Genomic DNA, 16,915 nt, shown 5'->3' with positions numbered 1-16,915 from the left:
TCAGCGGGTGATCCAGCGACGAAATAAGGTGCTGGCCTTCTAGCTCCGACCAACGATGTCACAGCAGGATCCAGATCGCTGCTGCGTGTCAAACACAACGATATCGCTATCCAGGACGCTGCAACGTCGCGGATCGCTATCTTTATCGTTGTTAAGTTGTTCAGTGTGAAGGTACCTTTATCTCACTCAAAACATCACTCTCCCTCTCTCAGTTCAGGTACACAGAGAAGGGAGTTGTAAGGCTATGTGCACACGTTCAGTATTTATCGCGTTTTTTTCGCTATAAAAACGCGATAAAAAATTTTAAAAAATGCTTACATATGGTTCCCAATCGTTTCTATGTAATCCGCAAAACTTGTGCAAATGTTGCGATTTTTTCCGCGAAAAAACGAATCGCGGAGAAAAAAAAGCAACATGTTCATTAGTTTTGCGGAATCGCTGATTTCCCGCACACTGTACAAAATCTACCATAGGCATAGGTACAGACAAAAATGACTAAAAAAAACTACCATAGGCATAGGTAAAATCTACCATAGGCATAGGTATAGACAAATATGACACATAGGGTTTTAGTATTTTCCGTGCCACAGTGCTGTGCGCCAAACCCATGCCCCAGCGTGCCACAGTGCTGTGCGCCAAGCCCATGCCCAGCGTGCCAGTGCTGTGCGCCAAACCCATGCCCCAGCGTACCACAGTACTGTGCGCCGATCCCATGCCCCAGCGTGCCACAGTGCTGTGCGCCAAACCCATGCCTCAGCGTGCCACAGTGCCGTGTGCTGATCCCGTGCCACAGTGCCGATCCCATGCCCGTGGAACAATTGATGGATCTGCTGGCTGCATGTTCTCATAGATGGCACCACATGGGAGAGTTCCTGCTGGTAGGATCTGCTGGAGAGATCCGGGTGCAGATTGCACAGCAGATGGGGCCATTTTATACCCAGCTCACACACAGTGGACTGGTGAATGTGCTGTGATGTGAATTTTAAAATTGTAAGTGTGGTCATTGTTTGTACTGAAAAACTTCAGACTATCTTTATGGAAGGATGGTGTGGTTCAATTTTTACAGCACATTCTTTGAAAAGTACACCTCTAATTATCTAGTGCGAAGAGCAGACCAGAATCCTTCCTGGCTGCTCCATAGGCACACATGTTAGGAGTTTGTCTGCATCTGTCAGGAGCAATATTCCAGGACAATGCTAGATATGAGTATATGGAATCAACACCATAAATGTCATAGTTTGCTTCAATACATGTGTCTATCCTGCCACCTAGCAAGCGTCTGCCAGTGCAGCCTTGTCAGCATTTCTCTCCTGGTGATGTGGAAGTGATTGGCAACAGAGAACACTTTGTCATAAATGTAGTCTCCTGTTCAATAACCCCTACGTCATATTGGGCGAAGCATAGCCTGGCTAAGGGTACGCTCACATCTGTGTGTAATATATATATATATAGATATAGATCTATCTATAGATCTATCTATCTATCTATCTATCTATCTATCTCTCAAAAATATAAAGGGAGCACTCAACACATCCTAGATCTGAATTAACCCCTTCATGACCCAGCCTATTTTGACCTTAATGACCTGGCCATTTTTCGCAATTATGACCAGTGTCCCTTTATGAGGTAATAACTCAGGAATGCTTCAACGGATCCTAGCGGTTCTGAGATTGTTTTTTCGTGACATATTGGGCTTCATGTTAGTAGTAAATTTAGGTCAATAACTTTTGCATTTATTTGTGAAAAAGTCGGAAATTTGGCAAAAATTTTGAAAATGTCGCAATTTTCAAATTTTGAATTTTTATTCTGTTAAACCAGAGTTATGTGACCCAAAATAGGTAATAAATAACATTACCCACATTTCTACTTTACATCAGCACAATTTTGGAAACAATTTTTTTTTTTTTTTTTGTTCGGAAGTTATAAGGGTTAAAATTTGACCAGTGATTTCTAATTTTTACAACAAAATTTACAAAACCATTTTTTTTAGGGACCACCTCACATTTGAAGCTAGCTTGAGGGGTGTATATGGCTGAAAATACCCAAAAATGACACCATTCTAAAAACTGCACCCCTCAAGGTGCTCAAAACCACATACAAGAAGTTTATTAACCCTTCAGGCGTTTCACAGGAATTTTTGGAATGTTTAAAAAAAACAAAAAATGAACATTTAACTTTTTTTCACCAAAAATTTACTTCAGCTCCAATTTGTTTTATTTTACCAAGGGTAACAGGAGAAAATGGACCCCAAAAGTTGTTGTACAATTTGTCCTGAGTACGCCGATACCCCATATATGGGGGTAAACCACTGTTTGGGCGCATGGCAGAGCTCAAAAGGGAAGGAGCGCCATTTGACTTTTGATTGAAAAATTATCTCCAATCGTTAGCGGACACCATGTCGCGTTTGGAGAGCCCCTGTGTGCCTAAACATTGAAGCTCTCCCACAAGTGACCCCATTTTGGAAACTAGACCCCCCCAAGGAACTTATTTAGATGTGTGGTGAGCACTTTGAACCCCCAAGTGCTTCACAGAAATTTATAATGCAGAGCCGTGCAAATAAAAAATCATTTTTCTTTCTTCAAAAATTATTTTTTAGCCCGCAATTTTTTATTTTCACAAGGGTAACAAAAGAAATTGGACCCCAAAAGTTGTTGTCCAGTTTCTCCTGAGTACGCTGATACCCCATATGTGGGGGTAAACCACTGTTTGGGCACACGTAGGGCTCGGAAGGGAAGTAGTGACGTTTTGAAATGCAGATTTTGATGGAATGGTCTGCGCACGTCACGTTGCGTTTGCAGAGCCCCTGATGTGCCTAAACAGTAGAAACCCCCACATGTGACCCCATTTTGGAAACTAGACACCCCCCCCCCCCCCCAGGAACTTATCTAGATGTGTGGTGAGCACTTTGAACCCCCAAGTGCTTCACATAAATTTATAAGGCAGAGCCGTGAAAATAAAAAATCCTTTTTTTCCCACAAAAATAAGTTTTTAGCCCCCATTTTGTCATTTTCCCAAGGGTAACAGGAGAAATTAGACTCCCAAAGTTGTTGTGCAATTTTTCCTAAGTACGCTTATGCCCCATATGTTTGGGTAAACCACTGTTTGGGTGCACGTCGGGGCTCGGAAGGGAGAGAGCACCATTTGACTTTTTGAACGCAAGATTGGCTGGAATCAATGGTGGCGCTATGTCGCGGTTTGGAGACCCCTGATGTGCCTAAACAGTGGAAACCCCTCAATTCTAACTCCAACACTAACCGCAACACACCCCTACCCTAATCCCAACTCTAGCCATAACCCTAATCACATCCCTAACCCCAACACACCCCTAATCCCAACCCTAACCCCAACACACCCATAACCACAACGCTAACCCCAACACACCCCTAATCCCAACCCTAACCCCAACGCACCCCTAACGACAAGCCTAACACTAACCCCAACACACCCCTAATCTTAACCCTAATTCCAACCCTAAGACTGTGCCCACGTTGCGGATTCGTGAGGATTTTTACGCACAGTTTTTGAAAAATCCGCAAGTAAAACGCACTGTGGATTTCCAGTGTTTTTTGTGCGGATTCCACCTGCGGATTCTTATTGAGGAACAGGTGTAAAACGCTGCGAAATCCGCACAAAGAATTGACAAGCTGCGGAAAATACAACGCAGCGTTTCCGCGCGGTATTTTCCGCACCATGGGCACAGCGGATTTGGTTTTCCATACGTTTATGTGGTACTGTAAACGTGATGGAAAACTGCTACAAATCTGCAGCGGCCAATCCGCTGCGGATCCGCAGCCAAATCCGCACCATGTGCACATAGCCTCGTTCTAACCCTAACCCTAGTTGAAAAGTAAAAGTAAATATATTTTCATTTTATTATTGTCCCTACCTATGGGGGTGATAAAGGGAGGGTTTGTTTATTTTTTTTATATTTTGATCTCTGTGATAGGTTCTATCACAGTGATCAAAATGTACCTGGAACGAATCTGCCAGCCGGCAGATTCGGCGGGCGCACTGCGCATGTGCCTGCCATTTTGGAAGATGGCAAAACCAATCACCAGAACTAAGAATATACCATGGAAGACCAGACAGGACCATATAATAGATAAATATCTTTATTTGCCAATGCTAGCGGTACAAAATTAAAAAATTAAAATATAACAAAAGTGTGCGCGTATCAGGACGGTTCATATAGCCTTAATTAATGAACAAAGATTCCATACTAAATTAATATATATATATATATATATATATATATATATATATATATATATATATATATATATATATATATATATATATATATATATATATATATATATATAATATATAATATATAATATATATATATATATATATATATATATATATATATATATATATATATATTACAGCCAGTGGACCTGTGCAGGTTGATATTAGTCCCAAATATGGTATAAAAATCCCCCAAAATTTCATTAAGTGAAACCACGTAAAATATATGTGACAATCAATAATAAAAATATATATAAGCGTGCCATATAAAAAAATTGAACATTCAGTTCAGCGATACAGAGAGTCACATAAGTGGTATGCAACCTTCCCTAAAGTGCTAAGTGCAGTAAACCAAAAAGAAAAGGGGATCAATACCTCATGGTCCACTCCGTCCTGTAAACGCACACACCCCGACGCGCGTTTCGGAACAAGGTTCCTTCGTCGGGGTGGCGTTCTGACAGGCTTACTGCGTTTATATAATACATACCACCAATGATGGCGACCAAAGCGTGACCGCTAGCATTGTCAAATAAAGATATTTATCTATTATATGGTCCTGTCTGGTCTTCCATGGTATATCCTTAGTTCTGGTGATTGGTTTTGCTCTCTAGCTATGAGTGGTTTCCAATCTTTTTTTGTTATGGCACTGAGGGTAATTATCCTTTTATAAGAATAATTGTGATCTAGTCTATTTTATAATTTGCTTTATGTCCCGAGGTCTTATAATATTACTCTAATAAATTTTGGAAGATGGCGGCGCCCATGCAGAAGACTGACGGACACCGGAGGTTGGTAAATATGGGGGGGTGAGATCGGACTGCGGGGGGAGCGGATAGGAGGACGGAGGGGAGCGGAGCACAGGACGGTGGCGAGGGCAGATCGCTGTCTCCAGCCATGGCCGATGATATTGCAGCATCGGCCATGGCTGGATTGTAATATTTCACCAATTTTCATTGATGAAATTTTTTTCCGATTGCTCTGATTGATAGTGAAACGCCACTTTCAACAGCCAATCAGCGATCGTAGCCATGGGGGGCCACGTAGCCCTGGGCTGAAGTACCACTCCCCCCTGTCCCTGCAGGTCAGGTGAAATTACAGTTAACCCTTTCACCCGGCCTGCAGGGACGCGATCATTCTGTGACACAGCATATGCGTCACAGGTCGGATTGGCACCGACTTTCATGACGCATACGCTGTCACAGGTCGGGAAGGGGTTAATGAAATGTTCTCATTGAATACTTTGTTCTGTACAAAGTTGAATGTGCTGACAACAAAATCACACAATCAATGGAAATCAAATTTATTAACCAATGGAGGCCTGGATTTGGAACGATACTCAAAATCAAAGTAGAAAATCAAATTACAGGCTGATCCAACTTCAGTGGAAATGCCTCAAAACACAGAAATGATGCTCAGTAGTGTGTGTGGCCTCCACGTGCCTGTATGACCGCCCTAAAACACCTGCTCATGATGAGGTGGCGGATGGTCTCCTGAGGGATCTCCTCCCAGACCTGGACTAAAGCATACGCCAACTCCTGGACAGTCTGTGGTGCAACGTGACATTGGTGGATGGTACGAGACATGATATCCCAGATGTGTTAAATCGGATTCAGGTCTGGGGAAAGGGCGGGCCAGTCCATAGCTTCAATGCCTTCATCTTTCAGTAACTGCTGACACACTCCAGCCACATGAGGTCTGGCATTGTCCTGCATTAGGAGGAACCCAGGGCCAACCGCACCAGCATATGGTCTCACAAGGGGTCTGAGGATCTCATTTCGGTACCTAACGACAGTCCGGCAACCTCTGGTGAGCACATGGAGGGCTGTGTGGCCCTCCAAAGAAATGTCACCGCACACCATTACTGACCCACTGCCAAACCGGTCATGCTGAATGATGTTGCAGGCATTTCCAGACTCTGTCACGTCTGTCACATGTGCTCAGTGTGAACCTGCTTTCATCTGTGAAGAGCACAGTGGCAAATTTGTTCTGTGGCAAATGCCAAGTATCCTGCTGCATGGTGTTGGGCTGTGAGCACAACCCCCATCTGTGGACGTCGGGCACTCTGACCATCCTCATGAAGTTGGTTTCTGCAGACACATGCACATCTGTGGCCTGCTGGAGGTAATTTTGCAGGGCTCTGGCAGTGCTCCTCCTTGCACAAAGGCTGAGGTAGCGGTCCTGCTGCTGGGTTGTTGCCCTCCTACGGCCCTCTCCATGTCTCCTGGTGTACTGGCCTGTCTCGTAGCGCCTCTGGACACTACGCTGACAAACAGCAAACCTCACCACAGCTCGCATTGATGTGCTATCCTGGGTGAGCTGCACTACCTGAGCCACTTGTGTGGATTGTAGAGTCTGTCTCGTGCTACCACGAGTGTGAAAGCACAATCAACAAACAAAACATCAGCAAGAAAGCATTGGTATTGAGATGTGGTCTGTGGTCCCCACCTGCAGAACCCCTCCTTTATTGAGTGTGTCTTGATGATTGCCAATAATTTCCATCTGTTGTCTATTCCATTTACACAACAGCATGTGAAATTGATTGTCAGTGTTGCTTCCTAAGTGGACAGTTTGATTTCACAGAAGTTTGTTTTACTTGGAGTTATATTCTGTTTAAGTGCTCCCTTTATTTTTTTGAGCAGTATGTATGTATGTGTGTATATATATATATATATATATATATATATATATATATAATTTCGCAGCTAGAGAAGTTAGTGCCAGGGAAGTTCCATGTTTATTGCCCCTTGACAGACAATTAAGACCAGCTGTCGGCTACCTGCTTTCCCTCAGCTGGTTAATAAAAATAAGAGGGATCCCATGCTATTTTTTTCTTTTAGCGAAATACATGTACAGTAAGCTATATATGCACTGCACTAATTATGTATCTGTGACCTTTCTATCCTATTCCGACAATTGACGCAGTGAACTTACTGTACTCTGCTGATGAAATGTCACGTTTCCTATGAGACTGGTGCTTAAAAATCATAAAGCACATGCATGGTCTGTGCTGTTTTTTTTTTTTTTTCGTTTTTTTTTTTTGCCCTCTCCTCTTGCACCCATTGAATTGCATTTGCACCTCCTCACATTGCACTTGCTGATTTTATACGCAGATGTGAACGAATCCTAAGGGTATGTGCCCACGAACAGGAAGCGCAGCGTTTTGGGCGCATTTATAGAAATCCCATGGTTACTGTGCTTCTATTTAACGGTGCTCAAACTCGCGGGTTTACAAGCTGAATCATGTTAACTATCTGCAGCAGAGGTTCTAGTCTGTTTATTGAAGACATCTTAAAAACTTTGGAGTTCGCCCACCAGAGAGATGCGGTGTATGCATACCCCTGCATGGATTTTTTTATTTATTTTTTTTTTAAAGCCAGTGTCAGGTGTGTCATTAAAGACTAGGATACGTATAAAATCAACTGAGCTGTGAACTGGCTGTCCCTCCTCTGCCCATCTGACAGGCTGAACAGTCAGTGCAGAGAGACGGGACGCTGAGGAGCAGTGACGAGAGGTGAGTATGTAATTTTTTTTATTATTTATTTATTTTATTTTTTTAGTGCAGCAGCATTACATGTGGCACAATGTTATATGGGGCGTCTATGGGGCCATAATGAACTGCATGGAGCATTATATGGGGCCATAAAGAACTGCATGGAGCATTATATAGGGCATCTATGGGGCCATAAAGAACTGCATGGAGCATTATATGGGGCATATTTGTATATGGAGCATCTTATGGGGCCATAAAGAACTGTATGGAGCATTATATGGGGCATCTATGGGGCCATAAAGAACTGCATGGCGCATTATATGGGGCATCTTTGGGGCCATAAAGAACTGCATGGAGCATTATATGGAGCATCTATGGGGCCATAAAGAACTGCATGGCGCATTATATGGGGCATCTATGGGGCCATAAAGAACTGCATGGAGCATTATATGGAGCATCTATGGGGCCATAAAGAACTGCATGGAGCATTATATGGGGCATATTTGTATATGCAGCATCTTAAGGGGCCATAAAGAACTGTATGGAGCATTATATGGGGCATCTATGGGGCCATAAAGAACTGCATGGAGCAATATATGGGCCATCTATGGGGCCATAAAGAACTGCATGGAGCATTATATGGGGCATCTATGGGGCCATAAAGAACTGCATGGAGCATTATATGGGGCATCTATGGGGCCATAAAGAACTGCATGGAGCATTATATGGGGCCATAAAGAACTGCATAGAGCATTATATGGGGCCATAAAGAGCTGCATGGAGCATTATATGGGGCATATTTGTATATGGAGCATCTTATGGGGCCATAAAGAACTATATGGGGCATCCTACTATATAATTGTCTAAGGGTCACTTCCGTCTGTCTGTCTGTCCTTCTGTCTGTCTGTCACGGATATTCATTGGTCGCGGCCTCTGTCTGTCATGGAATCCAAGTCGCTGATTGGTCTCGCCAGCTGCCTGTCATGGCAGCCGCGACTAATCAGCGACGGCCACAGTCCGATTAGTCCCTCCCTACTTCCCTGCAGTCAGTGCCTGGCGCCCGCTCCATACTCCCCGCAGTCACCGCTCACACAGGGTTAATGCCAGCGGTAACGGACCGCGTTATGCCGCTATTAACCCTGTGTGACCAAGTTTTTACTATTGATGCTGCCTATGCAGCGTCAATAGTAAAAAAAATATCTAATGTTAAAAAATAATAATAAAAAAAAATAAAATCATTATATACTCCCCTTCCGCCGGCAGGTTCCAGTGGCAAGGATGGTATGTACGAAGGACCTGCCATGACGTCACGGTCATGTGACCGCGACGTCATCACAGGCCCTGTGCGAGAAGGACCTGCCATGACGTCACGGTCATGTGACCGCGACATCATCACAGGCCCTGCGCGAGAAGGACCTGCCATGACGTCACGGTCATGTGACCGCGACATCATCACAGGCCCTGCGCGAGAAGGACCTGCCATGACGTCACGGTCATGTGACCCGTACGTCATGGCAGGTCCTTCTCGCGCAGGCGCGAAGAAGCTGCGGTACCATGGGACAGCGCCAGGCGCAGGTAAGTATTTCATATTCACCTGTCTGCGTTCCATCCGCCGGGCGCCGCTCTGTCTTCCCGTCCTCTTGCAGTGACTGTGCAGGTCAGAGGGCGCAATGACGTATTAGTGTGCGCGCCGCCCTCTGCCTGAACAGTCAGTGCGGAGAGACGGGACGCTGAGGAGCAGCGACGAGAGGGGAGTATGTGATTTTTTTTTTTTTTGATTGCAGCAGCATTACATGTGGCACAATGCTGTATGGAGCGTCTATGGGGCCATAAAGAACTGCATGGAGCATTGTATGGAGCATCTATGGGGCCATAACTGCATGGAGCATTATATGGGGCATCTATGGGGCCATAACTGCATGGAGCATTATATGGGGCATCTATGGGGCCATAACTGCATGGAGCATTATATGGGGCATCTATGGGGCCATAACTGCATGGAGCATTATATGGAGCATCTATGGGGCCATAACTGCATGGAGCATTATATGGAGCATCTATGGGGCCATAACTGCATGGAGCATTATATGGAGCATCTATGGGGCCATAACTGCATGGAGCATTATATGGAGCATCTATGGGGCCATAACTGCATGGAGCATTATATGGAGCATCTATGGGGCCATAACTGCATGGAGCATTATATGGAGCATCTATGGGGCCATTACTGCATGGAGCATTATATGGGGCATCTATGGGGCCATAACTGCATGGAGCATTATACTACGTGACTGGGCAATATACTACGTGACTGGGCAATATACTACGTGGACATGCATATTCTAGAATACCCGATGAGTTAGAATCGGGCCACCTTTAGTATTTTAATATGGAGCGTCTTATGGGGGCCATCATGAACTGCTTGGAGCATTATATGGGGCTCCTGATTCAATATGGATATTCAAAAACACATAACCTACTGATGTCTCAATTAATTTTACTTTTATTGGTATCTATTTTTGATATTTACCAGTAGCTGCTGCATTTTTCACCCTAGGCTTATACTCGAGTCAATAAGTTTTCCCAGTTTTTTGTTGCAAAATTAGGGGGGTCGGCTTATACTCGGGTCGGCTTATACTCAAGTATATACGGTATATAATTTTTTTTTTCTATCAAAGTACATTCTCCAAACCTTAAAGGGAGCCTGTCATATTTCCTACTTCATTCGGCTAGATTGACGGGTCTCTGCTCTTACACACAGTGAGTTAGACAGCCTAGTCCCTGACCTGTATATTTTCTCTGAAACCCCACAGTTCTTCAGAATAAAGCATACATATTTGCAATAACAAAGCTGGTCTGTGATTCATTCTGCCAGTGGTTTAGACATAATAAATCATCTGACCGTTTCAGTTTTTAAGTTTTTCTGTCCTGGTAGCCAGTCCCCTTTAGTGTTAGTGTTTGGCCAATCTTTGTATAATGTGTGTGTCCACTAATGTATGACCAATGAGATTCTAACCCTTTTGATTAGTAGTTTAAATAGATTAGGTGGCAAAAACCTGGTGACAGATTCTGAGAGCAGCATGATGTAGAAACAGAGACCCTGATTCCAGCGATGTCACTTATTAGGCAGGCTGCTTGCTGTAGCTTTGACAATCTACATCTCCCCCACCACTGTCGGCTTTCTGTGCACAAAGTTCCCAATCAGTGGTGTGGGCAGGGCTATACAGGGCTCAAATCAGATTTTGAAGATCTGCAGCAGTGAAAACTGTGTGATTTTATAAATAAAAAACATACAAGATGCAGATCAGTAAGTGATACATCACTAGAATCCGGGTCTCTGCCCCTACAATATGCTGTCGGATGCAGTAACGAAAACCTGGTGACAGATTCCATTTAACCCCAGTCTGGGGCAGAGCCTGGTATACTCCGCTGCTAAATAGCTAGTTTGATATTTTCACAAATCTGTTTGCCCTTCTCGGGTACATGGAGGTAGAGCAGACCCCTGACATAAACTAGTGTTTTGTTTTAAATAGGCTTGAATGGCTTTAGTAAAGGTTGGTGTGTACGATGACGAAGCACCCACCCAACCGTAGAGGAATAACCTTTGAAGTTGGAGCACAGCTGGAAGCACGTGATCGACTGAAGAAATGGTATGCTGTACCCGATAATCTGCCTGAATCGCCAGGATTTTTGACTATTGCATTGACATAACGGGTTTTTTTTTTTTTTTTTTTTACATGTGATGCTTCCAGGTATGCCGCCCACATTGAGGAAATCGATTATGAAGAAGGTAAAGTGTTGATCCATTTTAAACGGTGGAATCACAGATACGATGAATGGTTTTGCTGGGACAGCCCTTACCTTCGTCCTTTAGAAAAGATCCAGCTAAGAAGGGAAGGCTTGGTGGAAGATGAGCCCACGACGGTAATTATATTTTATGTTTTTAGATTATATTTATTTTTTACATTATTAAAGTTTATTTTTGCTCTTGTCCTTTTTGATGGTTAATACTAAATGAGGAAAACTTTTCTCAAAATAAAGGATACAGTTTGGCCTTACCCCTAGTCAGGGCTGTGTAATCTGTAAGCCAAACTTCGGCTCCACAGCACTGGTCACTACTGAGCATGTGTATAAAGTGCAGCACAGATTCATCTCCACTAAAAGCTGAGATCCTTAGATCGGGAACAGAACAGACATTTATAGGCCATTTCAGAACTTTCACTTATTCTAATGTAAACATTTCCAGCACATACTGTATTGTATTACAGCACCCAATTTATTATATATTGTTGGAGTCGGTCTATTTTATACAGACTCCACCAAAATGGATACTGACTACGACTCCAACTCCACAACCCTGGTCCTAGTGGGTCATTTTAAAGGGATTTTCCAGTTTTGGGAAAACCTTTGTGTGCAGTTTGTTAAATAATCTGCCATTTACTTGCCAACCCCGTGTCCATTCTTAAGTCTCTGGCATACAGAGCATTGGTGGTTTGTATGCACCTCGCATTGAGGCTGGGGTCACACCAGTGTAATTTCTCTCATCCGAGAGAATCGGGCTGGTTATGCTAAGCACACTCGGATCAGAGTTTGATCACCATGTGACCCATTTTTCTCAGATGTGGGGGAGAAAATTCTCAGGCTGTTAATGTTTTTATTTGTAGGTTTTTCGTGTAAATGAACAAGTTTTGGCTTGTTGGTCAGATTGCCGATTTTATCCAGCAAAAATAACATCTGTCAACAAAGACGGTAAGCATTTACAATTAAACCCTGGATAATCCAGACCATAACTGACATATTGTCTCCCGTATGTACAATATAAATGTCTGTATAGTGTGTACATGTGAGCTAAAAGCCCTGAAATTTCTGCAGTTTTTAGGTGATTTATTCATGTAGCTTATTATACTGTTCCCTCTCTATATTTCAGGCACTTACACTGTAAAGTTTTTTGATGGTGTTATTCAGACAGTTAAAAATATTCACGTGAAAGCCTTTTCCAAAGATCAGGTAAGCCTCTTTCGTGACTCGTCATAATTCTATATTGGTCATGTTCTCCCACACTTATAGCCACACACATGCAGCCATGTTTCATGTTCTTTTTGTGATCTGGCTACAACCAGTGGGATCCCCCTGGATTTACGGGACATTTATGGCATAACCTGTGGCATACCCCTTTAAGCATGGAGCTAGTCTCTTGATATTGAATGGAAAGCGGGAAGTGATGTTGCACTAGAGGACATAATTGCTGCACTGCTTTGCATTAGTGAAGTCACTTAGCTAAATGAGATCCCTGAAGACGAAGCGTCATTCTAATCCTAACCTATGCAATATTCCTAGCCTTTAGTGATTGAGCCTACAGGCCATCATGTTACTCTTTTACATTTGAGGAGCAACGTATAGCAAAAGGTTCATGTCCACGTCATCAGGACGACGCCATATGGTGCTAGTGTTTTCATATACACTGTAGGATTTGTCAGCTTCCAGCATTAAAGCTGTCTGTACTAACTGGGCACTTCCTTATAGGCGAATGCTGCTCGATCGAAGCACCGAGAGCGGCCCACCGAAAGCACGTCACCCTCCGATAAACAAAGAGGGAAATTTCGGGAGCAGAGGAAAAGTTCCGAGAACACCACCACCATAGAGAAAGAGAAGACGCAGACTCCAGATAAGAAAGCCGGGCAGGCGCACAAAGATAAGAAACCTGTGCCCTGCGAAAAGGGCAAAGCTCCTGCAGTAAAAAATGAGAAGGAGGACAAGGAAAATATATCTGAGAATGAAAGGGATTCCTCTGCAGAGACCCGCCTGGAGGAGCGGAGCGGGCAAAACGACAGCTTGAAAGTACCACATGAAAATGGAGACCGGAGGAGAAAACGTGATCGTTCATCCTCTCTAACATCTGGTAGGTTACAGGGGAGAGCATGGCTCCTGTGGGAGATGGAGGCTGGCGTCAGGTTGGAGCTTTGAGCAATCTGAATGGCTAAAACCACAGGATCATCAGTTTACGAAGACATTTTCTTAAATTGAATAGATATGTGGCTTGTTTTTAATTTTCTTTTTTGTGAATATGTAAATCGGGCTACAGTTTTCTGAGCCGGAGTCAGTGTGTTCTCCCGACCCCCGCTCTTCCTGACCCTCTCCATACACATGCACACCCTGCTTACAAGAGCGTACATGTGTCTTGTATGAAGAGAAGGGGCCTAAGTTGCTGCCAGACAGCACTGCCTGCAGCTTTTTCCCGAACTAAAGGATCAGACTTTTGATTTCAAACCGCCCAATCTTTTTGTCGAGCGTCCCCCATGTACAGTGCCTTGCGAAAGTATTCGGTCCCCTGGAACTTTTCAACATTTTCCCGCATATCATGCTTCAAACATAAAGATACCAAATGTACGGTTTTGGAAACAAATCAACAGGTGGAAGACAATTGTGAAGTTGAACGAAATTTATTGGTTATTTTACATTTTTGTGGAAATTCAAAAACTGAAAAGTGGGGTGTGCAATATTATTTTCATGTTCTCATACATTTTATGCAGTTAATAGCTCTGTGTCTGTACTGCTACATACTTAGGCAGTTAACTGGTTCATGCAGCTTTACATGAACACCCGAGCCTTACACTATGGCTGGTCCAAATAACTAAAGCAATTGTTACCATCCACCTCTCGTGTCTCCCCTTTTCCTCATAGTTTGTAAGCTTGCGAGCAGGGCCCTCATTCCTCCTGGTATCTATTTTGAACTGTGATTTCTGTTTTGCTGTAATGTCTATTGTCTGTACAAGTCCCCTCTATAATTTGTAAAGCACTGCGTATTATGTTGGCGCTATATAAATAAAATTATTTATTATTATTATTCGGCCCCTTTACTTTCAGTGCAGCAAACTCACTCCAGAACTTCATTGTGGATCTCTGAATGATCCAATGTTGTCCTAAATGCCTAATGATGATAAATATAATCCACCTGTGTGTAATCAAGTCTCCGTATAAATGCACCTGCTCTGTGATAGTCTCAGGGTTCTGTTTGAAGCACAGAGAGCATCATGAAGACCAAGGAACACAACAGGCAGCTCCGTGATACTGTTGTGGAGAAGTTTAAAGCCAGATTTGGATACAAAATGATTTCCAAAACTTTAAACATCCCAAGGAGCACTGTCCAAGTGATGAAATGGAAGGAGCATCATACCACTGCAAATCTACCAAGACCCGGCCGTCCCTCTAAAGTTTCATCTCACACAAGAAAACTAGAAGACTGATCAGAGATGCAGCCAAGAGGCCCATGATCACTCTGGATGAACTGCAGAGATCTACAGCTGAGGTGGGACAGCCTGTCCATAGGACAACAATCAGTCGTACACTGCAGAAATCTGGCCTTTATGGAAGAGTGGCAAAAAGAAAGTAATTTGTCCAAGATATCCATAAAAAGTGTCATTTAAAGTTTGCAACAATCCACCTGGGAGACACACCAAACATGTGGAAGAAGGTACTCTGGTCAGATGAAACCAAAATCGAACTTTTTGGCAACAAAGCCAAACGATATGTTTGGCATAAAGGCAACACAGCTCATCACCCTGAACACACCATCCCCACTGTCAAACGTGGTGGCAGCATCCTGGTTTGGACCTGCTTTTCTTCAGCACAGACAGGGAAGATGGTCAAAATTGATGGGAAGGTGGATGGAGCCAAATACAGGACCATTCTTGAAGAAAACCTGTTGGAGTCTGCAAAAGACCTGAGACTGGGACAGAGATTTGTCTTAAAAACACCAGTACACAGGCAGAGATGCTTACCTGTCCAGGACCTCCAAACAATTGCACTAACCAAGGTGCAGCGGACCCAAAGAAAGATGGATGTATATGCCATCTTTATTTGGGTCCTCTGCACCTTGGTTAGTGCAATTGTTTGTTTGGAGGCCCTGGACAGGTAAGCATCTCTGCCTGTGTACTGGTGTTTTTTTGTCTAGAATAGTGGAGGTTTTTCCTCTTATGGTGGTTTTTTTTTTGACAGATTTGTCTTCCATCAAGACAATGATCCCAAACATAAAGCAAAATCTACAATGGAATGGTTCACAAATAACCGAATCCAGGTGTTAGAATGGCCAAGTCAAAGTCCAGACCTTAATCCAATCGAGAATCTGTGGAAAGAGCTGAAAACTGCTGTTCACAAACGATCTCCATCAAACCTCACTGAGCTCGAGCTGTTTGCAAAGGAAGAATGGGCACGAATTTCAGTCTCTCGATGTACAAAACTGATAGAGACCTACCCCAAGCGACTTGCAGCTGTAATCGCAGCAAAGGTGGAGCAACAAAGTATTAAGTTAAAGGGGCCGAATAATTTTGCACGCCCCACTTTTCAGTTTTTGAATTTCCACAAAAATTTTAAATAACCAATAAATTCCGTTCAACTTAACAATTGTGTTCCACTTGTTGATTCTTCACCAAAAATTTACATTTGGTATCTATGTTTGAAGCATGATATGTGGGAAAAGGTTGAAAAGTTCCAGGGGGCCGAATACTTTCGCAAGGCACTGTATGTTAATTGGTCGACCGTTCCTGCCAATATTGGTCAAATTTTATGTATGGAGCTTACATGTTAAAATGCTTAATTGTTAACATATTTTTGACAGACTCAGGTTTGCAAACTCTTCAACCAGTGACCTTAGAACTCAGAAGAAGGAAGATCTCCATTGCATCAGAAACTCATAGCAGCAAGCGTCCACGCCTGGAAAAAAGTTAGTACGCCTAACATGCTTGTATCTGTGCAGATATTTCACATAGTAAAGAAACTGTCCGACAACTGTATATATTGTTAAATATATCTGTGACCTGAAGAGTCTGGTGTAAGTACCTTGAAAATCCATGTACAAACACTAGCCTCATCAGGTCCGTTGCGACCGTTCTTCTATCTCTACCCCTATTTAATTAACTTCCGGCTTCTACAGCAGAACAGACAACTGGAGGTCTCTCTCCTTGGATCCCTCATCTATCAAATATTTATGGCATCCCTGTTAACTAGCAGTGCACAGACATCCAAAGAATTACTGTATTAAAACTTGTATAATTCCTATTATAAACCCATTGAAATACGAACTGACTACAATTGTCTATACTAGCAAAAGTAGTAATACTCCCCTTCCCAGTACCATGCCACTTATGTTAGACCATTCTAATCTGTTAAATTATGTCC

General features: G+C 43.2%; 1 protein-coding gene across 14 annotated transcripts in view; it reads left to right on the top strand.

Annotated features, from left to right (window-relative positions):
- PHF20 (PHD finger protein 20) overlaps positions 1-16,915 on the top strand; it is a 125,518-nt gene that overhangs the window by 35,010 nt on the left and 73,593 nt on the right. For all 14 annotated transcript variants that reach the window (XM_077251887.1, XM_077251885.1, XM_077251882.1 and 11 more), the window contains exons 2-7: positions 11,275-11,391; positions 11,494-11,665; positions 12,406-12,490; positions 12,669-12,748; positions 13,265-13,640; positions 16,356-16,460. In XM_077251887.1, coding sequence (XP_077108002.1) covers positions 11,309-11,391; positions 11,494-11,665; positions 12,406-12,490; positions 12,669-12,748; positions 13,265-13,640; positions 16,356-16,460 — 901 coding nt within the window. In that variant the 5' untranslated portion in view covers positions 11,275-11,308. The remainder of the gene's footprint in view (positions 1-11,274; positions 11,392-11,493; positions 11,666-12,405; positions 12,491-12,668; positions 12,749-13,264; positions 13,641-16,355; positions 16,461-16,915) is intronic.

Source organism: Ranitomeya variabilis, chromosome 4 (assembly GCF_051348905.1).
Source record: "Ranitomeya variabilis isolate aRanVar5 chromosome 4, aRanVar5.hap1, whole genome shotgun sequence".
In the NCBI taxonomy this organism is placed as follows: domain Eukaryota; kingdom Metazoa; phylum Chordata; class Amphibia; order Anura; family Dendrobatidae; genus Ranitomeya; species Ranitomeya variabilis.
Note: the sequence above shows the minus strand (reverse complement) of the source record. Positions and strands in the feature narration are given on the sequence as shown.